The 15,717-nt window shown below is 39.3% G+C and overlaps 1 protein-coding gene and 1 long non-coding RNA gene across 4 annotated transcripts; one reads left to right on the forward strand and one right to left on the reverse strand.

Annotated features, from left to right (window-relative positions):
* Positions 1 to 745: 745 nt before the first annotated feature.
* Positions 746 to 5,148, reverse strand: LOC308546789. Of its 2 annotated transcripts, none has more exons than XR_013997395.1 (3): positions 5,061 to 5,148; positions 2,614 to 2,720; positions 746 to 1,783 (listed from the first exon to the last, which is right to left on the reverse strand). It is a non-coding gene; the product is annotated as an uncharacterized lncRNA (long non-coding RNA). The 2 variants fall into 2 exon arrangements; XR_013997396.1 differs by having other exon boundaries at positions 2,614 to 2,724; positions 5,061 to 5,136.
* Positions 5,149 to 5,186: 38 nt separating this feature from the next.
* Positions 5,187 to 13,693, forward strand: GAR1 (GAR1 ribonucleoprotein). Of its 2 annotated transcripts, none has more exons than XM_081116148.1 (7): positions 5,187 to 5,296; positions 5,762 to 6,008; positions 7,466 to 7,620; positions 8,140 to 8,199; positions 11,260 to 11,401; positions 12,914 to 12,991; positions 13,379 to 13,693. In XM_081116148.1, the coding sequence occupies exons 2-7, from the start codon at positions 5,774 to 5,776 to the stop codon at positions 13,390 to 13,392; spliced, it is 684 nt and encodes a 227-aa protein (XP_080972274.1). In that variant the 5' UTR covers positions 5,187 to 5,296; positions 5,762 to 5,773; the 3' UTR covers positions 13,393 to 13,693. The 2 variants fall into 2 exon arrangements, with proteins under 2 accessions (XP_080972274.1, XP_080972275.1); XM_081116149.1 differs by having other exon boundaries at positions 5,191 to 5,456.
* The last annotated feature ends 2,024 nt before the right edge of the window (positions 13,694 to 15,717 follow it).

Below are 15,717 nucleotides of genomic sequence, written 5' to 3' on the forward strand. Positions count from 1 at the left end.
GGCAGAAATTCAAAGTATAGAGAAGAGTTCAGTTGAATTCAATGAATACTTACTGGGCATCAGTTTCTCCCCTTTTTTTTGGTTTTGTTTTGTATTGTTTTATAGGCACTGTGCTAAGTACTTAGGAAGTACTGTACAAGTAAGTACTTCCTACTTTTCAGGAGCGTATCGTCTAGTGCAGACTTCTCAAGTGGGGTCTGCAGGTGTCATTAGGCGTCTGAGAGGTTACTAGGGGTTCCAGAAAAGACTGGACATTTTTTTAAACTTCCTATTCCATTCAATGTCAGCACTTGCAGTGATGAATAGATGGAGCAGCCCTGTTAGCAGTTGTGCTGGAGATTGCTCACCTGTATGGCAGAGCTCCACGCGGCTGTTCACTTGGTTGAGTCTGTTCCGTTTTGGATTGGAGACAGGGAAGGAAGGTTGTTGGTAATGGGCGAGTGCTGAATTGTACTGAGGGAGGGATGATAGGGTGATGGCATCAGCCTCTTCCCTTGAACTCTATCTCCTGTCCTCCCCCAGCCTCCCTTTACCTACAGCCAACTGAGAGCAAACAAGCTTTCCTGATATGATACCAAATCAAGGGGTAACTCTTATTTCTAAGGAAACGCTTTGTAAATACTATTACTCAGATGCCTCCCTGTCGCTTTATCATGTTGTAAATATTGCAAAACATGGAGCTTATAGGTTAAAAGTGAATTGTATTTTTAAAGATTTCATTCTTTTGTGGTTTCCTTTTTTGTTTGCTTGCTTTACAGTTTGTTAGCACCTGTTTTACAAATATGACTTAAGAGTCCAATGTGGTGATTTTTAATTTTTTAATCCTCTCTCGAGGATATTTTTTCCCACTGCTTTTCAGAGAGAGTGGAAAGGAGAGACAGAAACATCGATGTGAGAGACACATCGATTGGGTGCCTCCAGCATGCACTCCAACCAGGGCCTGCAACCTAGGTACGTGCCCTGGCCTGGAATCAAACCCAGAACCCTTCAGTCTGCAGGCATACGCTCTAACCACTGAGCAAAACTGGCTAGGGTCAATGTGGTGATTTTTGGAGATGAAGTGGTAGATGGGAGAGAGTTCTAGGCCTAGGTAATTCTAATAAATAATGAAGAATCACAACTTATGAATGCAGCAATGCTGCCAGCAAAATTGAAAAGACAACTACAAATCACATTGCAGGAGCAAATAATTTTAAATAGCCTTTGAAATCCCAGAGTAAAATTTGTTCTAAAAAAGTCAGTCACCTTCAGTAAAAAGGTGAAAAAAGCAAGTGAAGTAGCAGAACTTTCTGACTGAAAAAGGCCCACACTTGGTAAGAGCCTCCCAATTCTGGTATGTAAGTTTATAGAGAGTAAAATACATAATATAAGAAACGAAAAAGGTTTCACTCTGGAAGTTTGACAAATTGATGTGATTGATGACATGTCACATGATGTTGAAGAGATTTTGTGTAATAAACTAAAAAACAACTTTTAATCCACATTGATGAATCAATAGATTTCAATAACAAATGTCACATGGTAGCATTTGCAACATATGTAAATTGTGGTGAAATTAAAAAATTTTTCCCATGAAAATAAAATGCTGCCTAAGGTCAAGATACATTTACTGTTTTGTCTTCATATTGGAAACAAAGGCACATTTTGGAGGAAGAGTGTTGGCACCTACACTGATGGTACATCAATGACTTCAGCATTGTTCCCTAAGAAAAAGAAAATTCTGATGTACTCACAACATACTGTTCTCCTCCCAGAGAAGTGCTGGTGTCAGACATTTTTGGAGCTGAAACGAAAAAAATTCTGGGTGATGCTACAAAAATGGCTAAACTAATCAAAGGCCAGTTCACTAAACTATGTGGAAACCTTGTCAAAGACCGCATAAAACCCCTGCCACGTGCATAAAATCTCATGGCTTAGGGGATTGTTCGTTCTTAGGGAAGCCAGCTACCATGTCATGAGAATGCTTAAGCACTCTGTAAACAGGCCCGTGTGGCAAGGGTCAACTGAGTCCTCTTGGCAAGAGACAGGATTAGCTTGCTCAGCACATGAGTGAGCCACCTCAGAAATTGATCCTCCATATCCAGTTGTGCTTTTAGGCAACTGCTGCAGTCTAGTCCACATTTTGATCGCAACCACACAAAAGACCCTAAACCAGAACCATTAAGGCAAGCTGCTCCTGAATTTCTGACCTGCAGAGAGTGTGCAAGACAATGTTTATTGTTTTAAGCCACTAAGTGTTGGGTAATTTGTTACATAGTAACAGAAACACAGATTTTTGGTTCTTAACAGGATGTTTGAGTTAGAAAAGTAAACTGTAGGAATACTTCCAAGAAAATAGTAGGCTAGATTTTGCCAAATGCTCTGAAGATCATGAACGGCAAGCTGTAGAAACTTGCATATTTCGGAAACATTTTTCATCACATGAACTAGCTGAACAAGCATCTTGAAGGGCCTAGAGAAAATATTTTGATTTTGAGTGACAAGATTCTTGGTTTTAAACAGAAATAGAATCTTTGGAAAAATCCTATGGCAAAAAGAAATCCTGAAATATTTCTACTGCTGCTTGTACTTCAGAGTGAGGAAGTCTTAAGTGTCAAGTTGAGACCAAATCACCTGGGGAAATTGCAGAACAAAACTGAACAGTATCTTCCCTCCAGTTCAACACAAGTATGTCGCTGAATGAGGGCTCCTTTCTCTGAATCTTCTTTTCAATCAAGCACCTGACTTTGAAAGAGGAGGAAGAACTTTGTGAGTTGATAATTATAAACGTAAGATGAAATTTACTGATTTGTACTTCTACGAGTTCTGGATTTTTGCGAAAAAAGGACATTTTGCCATTCATAGGAAAGTAATAAACATTTTACTGTACTTTTCAACTTCTTGTGTGAATAAGCCTTTTCTTGTCTAATGAGTATTAAGACAGAAATCATCTCATTTTGGTTGCAAATGAAATATATGTATGCCAGTCTTAAGATCGGCTCAGAACTGAGCATATACACAGCAAAAGACAAGCAACGATTTCATACTAAATAGGTAAATTTCATTATTTCTAATTTCAAAATAACTTTTATACATGTATAGGCCTATAAAAAGAGTTAGCATTCACTAAAATCAATTTGCAACCTTTACTAAATCAAATGAAAAACTGAAGTTTCCTCTCCCACTTGATTTGCACCAGACTTGATATCTTTTGCTAGGAGGGGAAAACTACAGAGAAGGATAATAAACAGAACAAAAATGAACAGATTCAGAGAACATTCTCTACTCAAAAGAGCACTGAATTGCACAAAGTGAACCACTGAACTATAGGCTTAAAAATGATTGATAAAGTTTATGTTACATGTATTTCATCAGTTAAAAAAAGCATTGACAATTATTATTGGGTCATTATGTCTACAACTTGCTACTCATATATATGTGTGTGTGTATATATATATATATATATACACACACACACACACACGGGTTTGAGACATGAAAATTATTTCAAGGATTCCTCCAGGATAAAAAGATTCCAGTGAATTGGAAATGGAGCTTTTCCAAGCAGGAAGTGTTCCTTAACAGTAGAGAAAGAGAAACACAGCAATAATGTTGGCCTGATGGGGCAGAGTGAAGGTGTACAGTAATTATATAGGCCTAATCGATAGATTTTACTTTGGATTTGTTGCTAAAAGAAATGGGGAGCTATTCGGGGTCCTGAGGATGGCTATGGAATGAGGAAACTGTTTTAGTAAGGTCAGTTGTCATCACATGCAGTTCAGATGGGAGGAAGAAAACTTAAGCCTGGAACTATTTATTTTCAGTTTAAAACATGTTTTTATTGATTTCAGAGAGGCAGGGAGAGGAGAGAAACAACGATGAGAGAGAATCATTGATTGCCTCTTGTACGCTCCCTACTGGGGATTGAGCCCACAACCTGGGCATGTGCCTTGGTGGGGAATGGAACCATGATCTCCAGTTTCATGGGTCCATGTGCAACTGCTAAGCAATACTTCCAGCCTGGAAGTATTTTTTGAGGCAACAAAGATGCTCAGAATGTGAGCGGTGGTTGTAGTTCACTGCAGTTATTTCTGTAGCATTGAATTCTTGTAGACTGCGTGATTTAGGGTAGGAATAACACAAGAAAGTGTGGTAGTGACAACAGGAGGCCTGTAATGACAGTACAAAAACCTGCCTTATATGGAATGAACAGAAATTGATAGCTTTGGAAAAAGGAGACCAAGGCTGGGGTAGGGATGTTGATGATAATGGTAGAGAAGGAGAGTGCTCAAAGGTCTGAGTCAAAGGATTCAGAAACCAAGAGTACGATGCTACCATAAGAACAAATTGAAAGCTGGAATGAACAATTTGGGAAGTGGAAGAGGAGGGGGGACTGAGGCCTGTGAGAATCCAAAGTTCTAGGGTGCCCCTCTAATTAGCTGGAGAAGTTACTTTGCTTCTCTGAATGTCAGGTCCTTTTATATAAAATAAAGGGGAACCACGTAATTTTGAAGGCCCCATGAAAGTCCAATGGTTTCATCACACTGAGTTGGAGATAAATGCAACACCAAATGGAGAAACACAATGTAAGTAACTATTAAACGATACAAGGCAAAATAGAGCAGATGAGTTATGAATAATTCTACCTCTGTATGATGTATAGAATTTAAAGTAAATTTATCAAATTACTTCTTACATGTAGGACTGTTCGGTGCTTTCTCAAGCAGCTTATACTTTAGTGTAGAAAGCATATCGTGATTCCTAATATTTTTCCATAGTGAAATTTACGAAGTTCTCTCAAAGTCAAAATAACCCTATGTAACAGGTACCAACCCCAACCCTCTTGCAGAGGTGGTCAACTGTGTCAAATTTAAAAAAAGAAGGAAAAAGCAACTCGAAAGAAAGCAGGCAAGCCCTCCCACTGGGTTCCGCCGCGACCCGGTCCCCGCCTGGGCAGAGCGCGGCTCAGAGCTCCCCAGAGGTGCGGGCTGGAGCTGGCCGCGAACTGGCGAGCGGGGGACCACCGCACAGCCTGAAACGCAAGGACCAAGCGAGGCCAGCGGCACCCGCCGGAGACCCACCGGGCCGCCGGGAGAGGGGCAGGGCTCCCTCCCTACGCGTCTGGAGGAGCAGCACCGCGGCGACACTTCCTGGAACGTCGGCCGCAACGGCGCCGCTGTTATACGTCACTTCCTCGGCTTGTCGGTAGGCAGGTTGAGGCGACTGTCGTAAAGGAGCTCTTGACGTTAGATACCGTTGCTCCCCTTCCCGCGCTGAAGGCTGTTTTGGAAAGTTGACAGCATCGTTGGTTCTGCGGGTGAGTTTTTGTTGTTGTTGTTTTTTGTAAACCAGTTATTGGAGCTCCTGGTCTTTCCCCCCCGCCGCTTTGTGCCGGTGCGGCGGCCGCGGAGCATCGCGTGCGGCGGAAGTGCCGGGCGGTGGGTGTGCGCGCCCGGCCCGCGGCGCACGTGGAGCGGGTGAGTGGCGGCGGGAGCGGGAGCATCTGGGAGGGCTGCACGCAGAACCGGGCTGCGGGCGGGGGCGGGGAGGGAGGGAGGGACGGTGGTGTGAAGACCGTGCAGCGCGCAGGGGGAGGAGGCAGGCACCGACGGCGGCGAGGCTGGTGAGGGTCGGGTTCGCCCCCGCGGCCTGGGGTGGGTTAGGCGCAGCGCTGCTGTTGTTACTGTCCCCTTGTATGGTGTGCTGACCCAGGCCCCGCAGGGTTAGTGGGCGCACCCAGAGGCCGCGGCGACCAAAAGGCACGCTCTGTTTTCCTCACCAGGTGGGGGCGAGCATGTCTTTTCGAGGCGGAGGTCGTGGAGGCTTTAATCGAGGTGGTGGAGGTGGCGGCTTCAGTCGTGGCGGCGGCGGCAGCAACAACAACCACTTCCGAGGGGGAGGTGGCGGCAACTTCAGAGGCGGCGGAGGCAACTTCAGAGGCGGCGGCGGCAGAGGAGGATTTGGACGTGGGGGTGGCCGCGGCGGCTTTAACAAAGGCCAAGACCAGGGGCCTCCAGAACACGTAGTGTGTATGTCGGTTTCAAAGCTTAGCCTACTTGGGGGTGGGAGTGTGGGGGTGGGGCGCGGAGGTTGTGGGTTTGTGGTGTTAGTAAGTTTGGGAGTCAGGTGCTGTAAATTAGATACAGCAACAAAATACGGAGGTTGCTGCTTGGTTGCGGAGTAAAGTCTGTGAAGATGCTGTAAACTGACTTAAAATCATGCCCTAGCATGTAAGGGGGAGATTAAGCAAGCTGAAAGACACTTAGACACTTAGAATGCATCATGGAGGTGGAACTTGAGCTTGGGCTGAAAGGAGGGCATTAAATAGGTAATATTTTATGCTTATCCCTATTGTCCCCATTTTACAGGTGAGAAAACTGTGATTCAGAGCTGTTTCTTTTTCTAGGGCCATAGTTAGGAATAAGTGATCAATCAGCAAATGATACACTTGAGATACAAAGCAAGTTTTCTGACTCCAAAGCCCAGAAGTGAGAAAAAAATACCGCTCGGAAGGGAAACTACAGAGGGGAGGAGTTAAGAAAAAGACCAAATTAGAGGAGTTTTGGAGTAATTATTGATGAGGTGGGATGGAAGTCATGGGAAGTGAGACAGAGATTTGATAGTGAATACAGTCTAATATGAAGAATAGGTTGGGTCAGTATGCAGGATGGTTTGGCTAGAGTCAGAGGTCCTAGCCCAGAAGCCATTTCAGCAGTCCACCCATGAGGGAAGCCTTGAGAGCAGGGTGGAAGTGAGAAGAAAGAGGAAGGGTTAAATGGGAGAGAGATTTCAATGGAAACTACTCAGTAGAACTTGGCTAATACTGGGAATTGTTAAAAGGTTCCAGGTTTCGAGCCTGGTTGATAGAGATGGAGAGCTGGTTTTGCAGCGATGTGATGAGTATTTTAGTTTGGGGTGACCGTCAATTAGAAATAAAGGCAGTTATTTTGAGATTTCACACTTTTCTGGAAAAGATTGAGGAGTCGCTGGTGAAGAGGTAGTAGTGGGAAGGTATAAAAGGGGAGGAAGAAAAGACAATAACTAAGACTGATTTTACAGTTAGGGGTTGGGGAGAAAGAAGAATAGAGAGTAAAATGCAACATAGTGTTTAATCAAATAATAATACTTACTATTGTAATAGAATCACTGTTCTAGGTTGAGGGGGTCTCAGTGTGCCAGGCACTTTTCTAAGCAGTTGACATTTAATATTGCACTTAATATTCACAATACTATGTGGTAAGTGTTGGAAACTGTTATTAGCCCTATGTTAAAGATGAGGACACTGAGGCAAGGAGAAGATGAGACCCTGACTCCAGGTCACATTGCTAGTATGTGTGGATTGATATACCAACTCCGGAAGGCTTTCGTGCCTCAGAAGAACAGATATGGTGAAATCCCAGGTAGCCAAGAAGAAAGCTTCCAGAAGAGGTTGGTAAATATAATTTGAAATTGTTTTATATTTTAATGTTTTCTTGGCCTATTTCAGTATTAGGAGAGTTCCTGCATCCCTGTGAAGATGACATAGTTTGTAAATGTACCACAGATGAAAATAAGGTGCCTTATTTCAATGCTCCAGTGTATTTAGAAAACAAAGAACAAATTGGAAAAGTGGATGAAATATTTGGACAACTTAGAGATTTTGTATCCTTTTTAATTGGAAGATGTAGTGATCTCATTGAAAGGTTACTATTTGCTTTTTATGGAGCTAAGAATTAAGTTAAACTTGTTGCTTCAGACCATAAAGGGTAATCAAGAGAGGAGAATGTATTTCTATATAGACAGGGGTGGGCAAAAGGAGGTTTACAGTTTGTATGGAAAATACAGTAATTAATAAATAATAATACAAGAATAAACTGTGTTTTGCATACTCACAGCTGTAAACCCACTTTGCGCACCTCTGTATTGTAGGGATAGGTAATTTTGGGAAGGTTTTAGAAATGATTGCCATTTGGATAAGTGCTGCAGTATCGAGGTACTTTGCTTTGGACATGATGGTGCCACTGGAGTGGTATGGTAGAACTGGAAGTTTTAGAACAAAATATTAATTTCCGTTTTCCTAAACATTTCCACATATATTCTAACCTTGTTTTTAAAATTACACATGAATTTAGAAGGTTACCTTTTTTATCTTAATTGCTTTTTCCTTAATAAAATTAATAGTATTTTTCAGTTAAATTGTCAGAAAACATGAAGGCATCGTCCTTTAAAAAACTACAGAAGGTGAGTCAAGCTCATGGTACGAGGCTCCTTGGTTTTATAAGTAATGACCTACCTCAGGGCAGTCCTGTTTAGGGCACTTGAGATTCCCTCAGTACATCCATCACCAGTGAAGCTCTTAAACTGAGTAATTCTGTACTTCAAACATTGAACTTACTTGTCTTTATTTAATACAGGCTTTCAGAAAGTATTCCTTGCTCATATTAGCAAAATCTGTAACTGCTAGAGTATGTTTTATAGTTTATGTAAAACTCTTATTGAAAAGCCTTGCATGACCAAACATTCTAAACAAAAAATTACATTATAAAACTCGTATTATTTGGGAGAAGTTAGATTATTAAGTATGTGCAAGAGAAATACAGGTAGCTATGAAAATATTCGTAGTGGGGCCAAATTTAGTGTATTGGCTTTCTGAGGAAGTGAGCTTAAAGCTGAGACCTGAAAGTTGACTAGCAGTTATTCCCAAACCTGGCTTCCCATCAGAATGATGGGGTGCTTTTAAGAAGATGTGTTTCTGGGTTGCTCTCCTAGAAATTTGACCCAGTATGTCTTCGATAGGGACCAGGACTCTGCTGTAAAAGGGAATGCTCCTGGATGACTGATGTAGTTAGGCTGGCACTTGGGAACCACTGTGCTAATCAAAAAGGAGGAGAAGGGAGTGCATTGCAAGTAAAGAGAACAGTATGTGCAAGTCTCTGAGACAGTAAGCCACTTGAAGGATCCGAAAAAGGCAGAGGTGTAGCTTGGACAGAGAACATTTAGGAGTGAGAAAGTTGTAAATTAAGACTAGAGGTAGGCAAGGGCTAGATTACCTAAGGTCTTCAAGTCATGGGAAAGAGTTTAGACTTCAGCTTTGGTTTGTTTTTAAATATTAGGAAAAATATGGCTAAATTTATACTTAAAAGCACTGGAAAAGTAAAAGAGGTCCCTGGGAAGGGGTCAGTACTCTATGTGAGGGGGACAGGTTGGAGGCTGCTGCATTAGTCCTGGAAGAGATATTTTGGACTAGGGCAGTGACAGTGGAAATGGAGAAAGATGGATGTATGAGAGAGAGCCTGGTCGGCGTGGCTCAGCAGTTAAGCATCGACCTATGATCCAGGAGATTGTAGTTCGATACCCGGTCAGGGCACCTGCCTGGATTGCAGGCTCAATCCCCAGTGAGGGGGTGGATGGGGCATGGGCATGCAGGAGACAGCCAGTCAATGACTCACTCATCATTGATGTTTCTCACTCTCACTCTCCCTCTTCCTTCCTCTCTCTCTGAAAAAAAAAAAAAAAAAATTAAAAAGAGATAGGAAGTAGAGTTGATAGGTCTTGGTAATTATGAGCTGTTGAAATTGAAGTAAAAAATGCTTCCGTCTTTCAGATGTCTGATCCCAATGTCTTTGTGGCTGGTGCCACCATTCACTAAAATGGGCAACACTGGAGAGGAAGGGAGTTGGGGGAGGAGGATGTGTTCAGTTTTAGAAGTAATGAGTTTGAGGCATTTGTGAGATACATAGGTGCTCACAGGAAGAGTGTGCTAGAGATAGAATTGGGAAGTTGTCATTGTACAGACAGTATGATATAGTCTAGGAAGGAATGAGAGGAAAGAGCTTTGGGGCAGCTCCTAAATTTAATGTATCTGTTAGTGGAGACTCAGAAGGAGCTGCTAAGAAAGAAGGCAAAACAGGAGTTTCATAAAAGTGGCATCTCAAAAGTCAAGGGAACACAGTGTTTCCAAGAATAAGTGCTCAGCTATGGCAAAATGCTGTTGCAAAGTGTTTATTGTATTTAGCAACATGAAGGCCAACAAGTCATGGAGCTGATGGAGTGATGGGCCCAGAAGCCAGCCCAGAATAGGAGATGAGATTTGGACTGTGCCTTGTTGCTAGAATATGGCACCTGGTTGTAGAAACCCTGATAAGTACCCACTGTGAAATTGTACTGCTTTGGGTGGACCTAAGAGCCAGGCTTCTCATTTGGCTACCTGAGAAAAACAACTTTCCTATAACAGCCATTTAAATGTGATCTGGATGCCTGCCTTTTCTAACAGCATTATTTATTTGAGGATTTATTTAGTGTTTTTTTTATTACAGGTGCTAAATTGGTACATTTTACCTCTCCCCATTTTTAGATTCACTGTTCAGGTTCAAGCCCTCCTTACCCAGCCTGGGTTATTACAATGCTCTCCAGACCAATGCTGTCCTGTAGAATTTTCTGTGATGGAAATTCCTGCAGTACAGTAGCCACTAGCCATTTGTTGTTTTTGAGCACCTGAAATATGGTGAGTGTGACTCAGGAACTGAATTTTTAATTGTTAATTAATTAAAATCTAAATAGCCACATGTGTCTGGTAGTTGGCATGTTGGGCAGTGCAGACTTAGTATTTTTGATAGGATGGGCTCTGAAAGGAAGAAAAGCGATAAAGTGATATCTAAAGAGGGATTCAGACATCTTACTGTAATACATTATAGTTTTGAAGGTCTTGTGTGTTTTGTGTAAAATTGTGAAATATACCCCATTATATTTCATTGCGAAAAATATTTTTTAACCCTAAATATAGAGTGGGTTTAGTTTCTACAGATCTTCCATTACTTTATGTTCAGTAAAAAGTTATGGATCCTTCATTAAAGTCTTGAAATAGCTAGTATGTCAGTGTTTTATTTTGGATTTTAATGCTAAATTTTTAATAGTTTCATTTTTCTTATGGCAGTTCTGTTGAGTTACAATGGAGTTAATTTTTGGAAGGCATTAACTATTTCTAAGGAGAAATGAAATTGAATAGGTCTTGGTTTCTATTTCTGTGCATGCTATGCTTATTATGTGCCAAAGTTTAAGTGCTTTATGTATATTACTATTGATCCTCACAAGGACTATGTGAGGTAGGTACTTTATTATCTTGATTTTACAGATCAAAAAACTTGGGTACAAAGAAACTAAATCCTTGCCCAGGGCTACACAATAGTATGTGATAGAGTAGGGATTTGAACCCAGGCAGTTTTGAATCCAAGTGTAGGTTCTTAATGATTATACTATACTACCTCCAGGCCATCACACTAATTGTTTCTATTTTACTTCCAGTTTTATATAGACCCATATAAGCTGCTACCACTGCAGAGGTTTTTACCTCGACCTCCAGGTGAGAAGGGACCTCCAAGAGGCGGTGGCAGGGGCGGTCGAGGAGGAGCCAGAGGAGGAATAGGTGGCAGAGGTGGCAGAGGCGGTAAGTTACTTGCAGGAGAAAATTTCTGATGAGATTTCAAAGTCGCAGCCAATTCATATAGTACAATTAGATTTTGTACATAGGCAAACCTCCCTAGTGTTTATTTTTTTATTAAAGCTAGCTTCAAATCTTGGCACTTTGCCATAGTAGTAATACTTAATTTTATTGACTTATTTAAAAAGAAAAAATCTAATAAAGTATAATTTTGAGGGTTTCATCTAAGTTATTCATGTTTTATTGGGCATCTTATAAAGTATAAGATTATCATAACTGAATTTTAGTTTGAGTATTGATTATATACTGGGAGCTGCTCATGTATTCTCAATATCTATGTATATTCTTTTAATATTCAGCAAAATTTTACAAGATAGATGATATCCTTATTTTGTGGATGAGGAAATGGAGGCTTACTAATTTGCCCTAATTAAACAATTGGCAGCCCAGAAATAAAATCTGATGTCATGTCAAAGACCATTATCAGTAAATTAATTGCTTTGAGTTCAGTGTTAGTTAATTCTTCCTATCCATGAACATGGTATATGCTTCCATTTATTTGTAACTTCAGTTTCTTTCTTCAATGTCTTACAATTTTCCAAGTAAAAGTTTTTTACCTCCTTGGTTAAATATATTCCTAGGTATTTTTTTTAAAAGTGCAATTGTAAATGGGATTGTTTTCTTAATTTCTCTTCCTTATAGTTCATTATTGGTGTATAAAAATGCAGCTGATTTGAGTTTTAATTTTGTATCCTGCTACTTTACTGAATTCATTTATCAGTTCTAATAGTTTTTTGGTGGACTCTTTAGGACTCTCTATAATGTCATCTGCAAATAATGACAGTTTTACTTTTTCCTTTCCAATTTGGATGCCTTTTGTTTCTTCTTATCTGTTGTGGCTAGGACTTCCTATAATTTCTCTTTTTCTAATTCATCATTTTTTACAAGGTAAGCCCCCAAAATAAGTAAGAAAGACTGAAATAGGAAGCCAGTATGTGTTGGATAATAGAAAAAAGCTTTAAAAATTTTAAATTTCAGGGCTCATTGACATGAGAGTATCCTTGATGGTCCACAGGCAGCTCAGTTAACCTTAAAGGATGTGTTTATTGTAGCATGCTTAGATGAAAACCTTTGTTTTTAGGATGGAAAGCATTTGTTCAGTCAAAAAAGTATTTACCATGTCCAAAAGCTAAGATGCTCGTACATTTAGCAATAGGGCAAAGTCAAACTTTACACTTGATCTTAGCCAAAAGGCCCAGAAGCGATGCAAAGTCAAACTTTAACAAGTTTTTCTAATTCATTAAAACAGAATATTTGTTTATAAAGTTGTAGTCTAGGGTTTTAGCCTGCTACTCATTTGAGAAACTTCTGCAGTTTTCCCATTTTTTTCTTTTAAAAAATTCTGCAGGATACATTTGTGAATCTATTTTTCTTTGTGATTGTAGGAATTGTCGTGATGTTTGTAGGCTTACCAGACTGTGATAGGCTGCTGTCATTTAATACTTCCTTTGTATTCAGGTGGTTTTAGAGGTGGAAGAGGAGGAGGCAGAGGTGGAGGCTTCAGAGGAGGAAGAGGAGGGGGCGGTGGTTTCCGAGGTAAGAGTGAAAAAAATCTTTAAATGACCGAATCTCTAGGATTGTTATTATCTGTCTACCATTTCAAATTTTTTATTTAGTTTTCTGTTTGCCAGCAATTCTTTATAACACCATGGTGTTTTTTGCTTTAGTCTAATTTATAGCTTTATTTTATATCATTCTTCCTTGCTTTTCCTTTTGAATTTTATCACCTACTTCTAATTTATTTTGCTGGTATTTTTTAATTGGAAATATAAAAAGGTGTAATATGAGTGACAGTTAAATTTTGTAAAGTAGGTTTGCTAAACATCACAAGGACTAATGGTGATTTTAAACTCGAGATTTGGGTAATGGTGCTTTTAAAAATGAATTTCTATACCTTTAATACTTTCCTTTTCTTTTAATCAGGGAGAGGACATTAAGTGTAACAGTTGACAGGAACTTCACCAGTTGATTTCTGCATTAACCTGATGGTCACTTCTATGGATCAGCAATGTGTTTCTTGAGCAAGTCTTGAAGAACTGGTTACTGTGTGACAGTGGCACTCAGATGTCAACGTCATACAAACATCAGTGCAACAGAAGAGGCACTTCTGTTCAAAAGAATTTGAACAAGTGTTTTAATGTTTTGTATAATGTTTGGAACTATGGTTGCTTATTAAATGGACAATTTTCACGTGAAGCATATTTGAATTTTTACAATAAAGTATTTTATTTTAAGTTATTTACAGCTGTGTTTATTAAATCAGAACTATTTTTGAAGTTAAAATGAACAACTAAAGCTTAAACCCAGTAGTTTTCATGTAGAAAATGATTTGTTTACATTTATAATTGAGTTTTACAAACATAGGCTAGTGAAGCAATACTTTAACGTTATCTATAAACATACCCCTGCCAAAATATTTGCCTTGTATATACAAGAACATCAGCTCCTTTTATTGTATTTTCCTTTTGTGTGTTAGTAAAGCAGTTTCTCTAATTGTAATGCTTAATTGATTACAAAATTTTAGTATTGATTACAATTCTCTTAAAGTTGGAATAGCTCTGTTCAAAGTGAGAACTGAAGTTCAGGACGTTTCTGAAGAAACTAATTTTTCTCATTCAATATAGATTGAATGTTGAAAGTTTTACTGATTGTTCTTATTTTACTTTTTTAAAGGAACTAAAGGTTTAAGATGCTATTCACCATAAGCAGATATTCAAGTTCCTGCTACATGTTCAGATTCTGGGTAGAGACACTACAAAGGAAATTGGTTTTGGTCCCTATTGCTGTTGTAGTATGAGGAGGTATTCACAATAGCAAGTTAGAATACTGATATGGGACCATTTTCCCTGCCATTGATTTCCCCCCTCACTTGTTTTTTTTTCTCGGAATGATGTTGCCATATTTTTTCCTAAATTTTTTTATCCTTTTACTCATTTGAGTAGTATATAGTATTGCCTATGTCAGTCTTGTGGGTTTTACTCTTTTTTGATGGAATTGTAACAGGATTAGTAAATATGTAGGCCGTAAATATATATGATGAACAAATACGTTGAAAATTACGGTTTCACAGGAAGAAGCAATTGTGCTTTTACAGCATAGGAAAGGAGGCTTGTGATTTAGAATCTTTGGGTTGAAATTTTTAGGGAGAAGGCCAGAGTTTCTATTCTTGGTTTATAAAGGACATGGTGAGCACTCATTAAAAGGGCCATGGCATTTTCCCAAGGACAAATAATAATGCAACATTTCCACACTTTTTTTAACATTTAAAAAAGTCGCTTAAAATGGCTGATGGAAGTAGTGTGTAGGTCAGTAAACAAACCACTTGGAGATTTCACCTTTTACTTGGGTATATCTTTTGGTTAGGCCATCTTTAACCTTTTATTTCCACGTTTTATTTTTCCCTTTTCCTTTAATGTGGCTCATCCTGGGTTTCCTCTGGGGCATTTAGTTTTGGATCAATTTCACATATTTAGGGAGCCTAACATTAATGAATATGGTACTGAGGTATCAGTTCCATTGTAAAAGATATTTTGATGATGATTCACATTAAATCTTTTTTGAGTCGACATTCTGATTGCATCATGTTAAAATGCATTTGTTGCCATAGCAATTAAGCAGTTTAATGGAATATAAGCAATATTTCCCCATATTCCTGAAAATTTGGGGGAGAGCTATGAAAGGCAGATTGGCTTTATGCAATTGAAGTTTATGAAATTAAAGAGAGCTATGTAAACATTTTGATATGAAATAATTATCTTTCTTAGTATCATGAGCCTCATCCCAATATAGCTTTCCTGTATCACTCATGAAGGAAGCATGAAAAAGTACTTTTGAATATATCTATCTATAGCAGATAGCTGGCCATCTTTGGAATTATTGTTTTTATGAACAGAAATAATTATTTCTGGGGAATTTGGATGCTACAGCTAAATATAATCCACAGAAGAGGAAGGGACTATGAACCAAAACATACTCAAAAAATTTTGTTTGTTTTCTTCTGTATACTGAACATTAAAAAAAAATGATTCAAAACCCAACACGGGTTTTTAAAGGGGGAGTTCCACTTAGGTATTATTTTCATTGCTTTGGGGTTATGTGAAAATATTTTGTTATTGGAATACTGTTGAAATTCACTTTACTGGTATTGATAGTCTGGAGTATTTACATTTATTGAAGATTGGAGCTCTGGTAGCTATAAGATCTGGGACAGGTCACCCAGCCTGGTTCAACTGCTTCAGTTTGTATACAGCTGAGAGAATTGA

This window comes from Miniopterus schreibersii, assembly GCF_964146895.1.
Source record: "Miniopterus schreibersii genome assembly, chromosome: 1".
Lineage (NCBI taxonomy): Eukaryota > Metazoa > Chordata > Mammalia > Chiroptera > Miniopteridae > Miniopterus > Miniopterus schreibersii.

Coding starts and splice junctions, on each gene's coding strand:
- GAR1 (XM_081116148.1), top strand. CDS start 5,774: ATGTCTTTTCGAGGCGGAGGTCGTGGAGGCTTTAATCGAGGTGGTGGA. Junction 6,009..7,465: donor GCCTCCAGAACACGTAGTGT/GTATGTCGGTTT, acceptor GGCCTATTTCAG/TATTAGGAGAGTTCCTGCAT. Junction 7,621..8,139: donor TTGGACAACTTAGAGATTTT/GTATCCTTTTTA, acceptor TAAAATTAATAG/TATTTTTCAGTTAAATTGTC.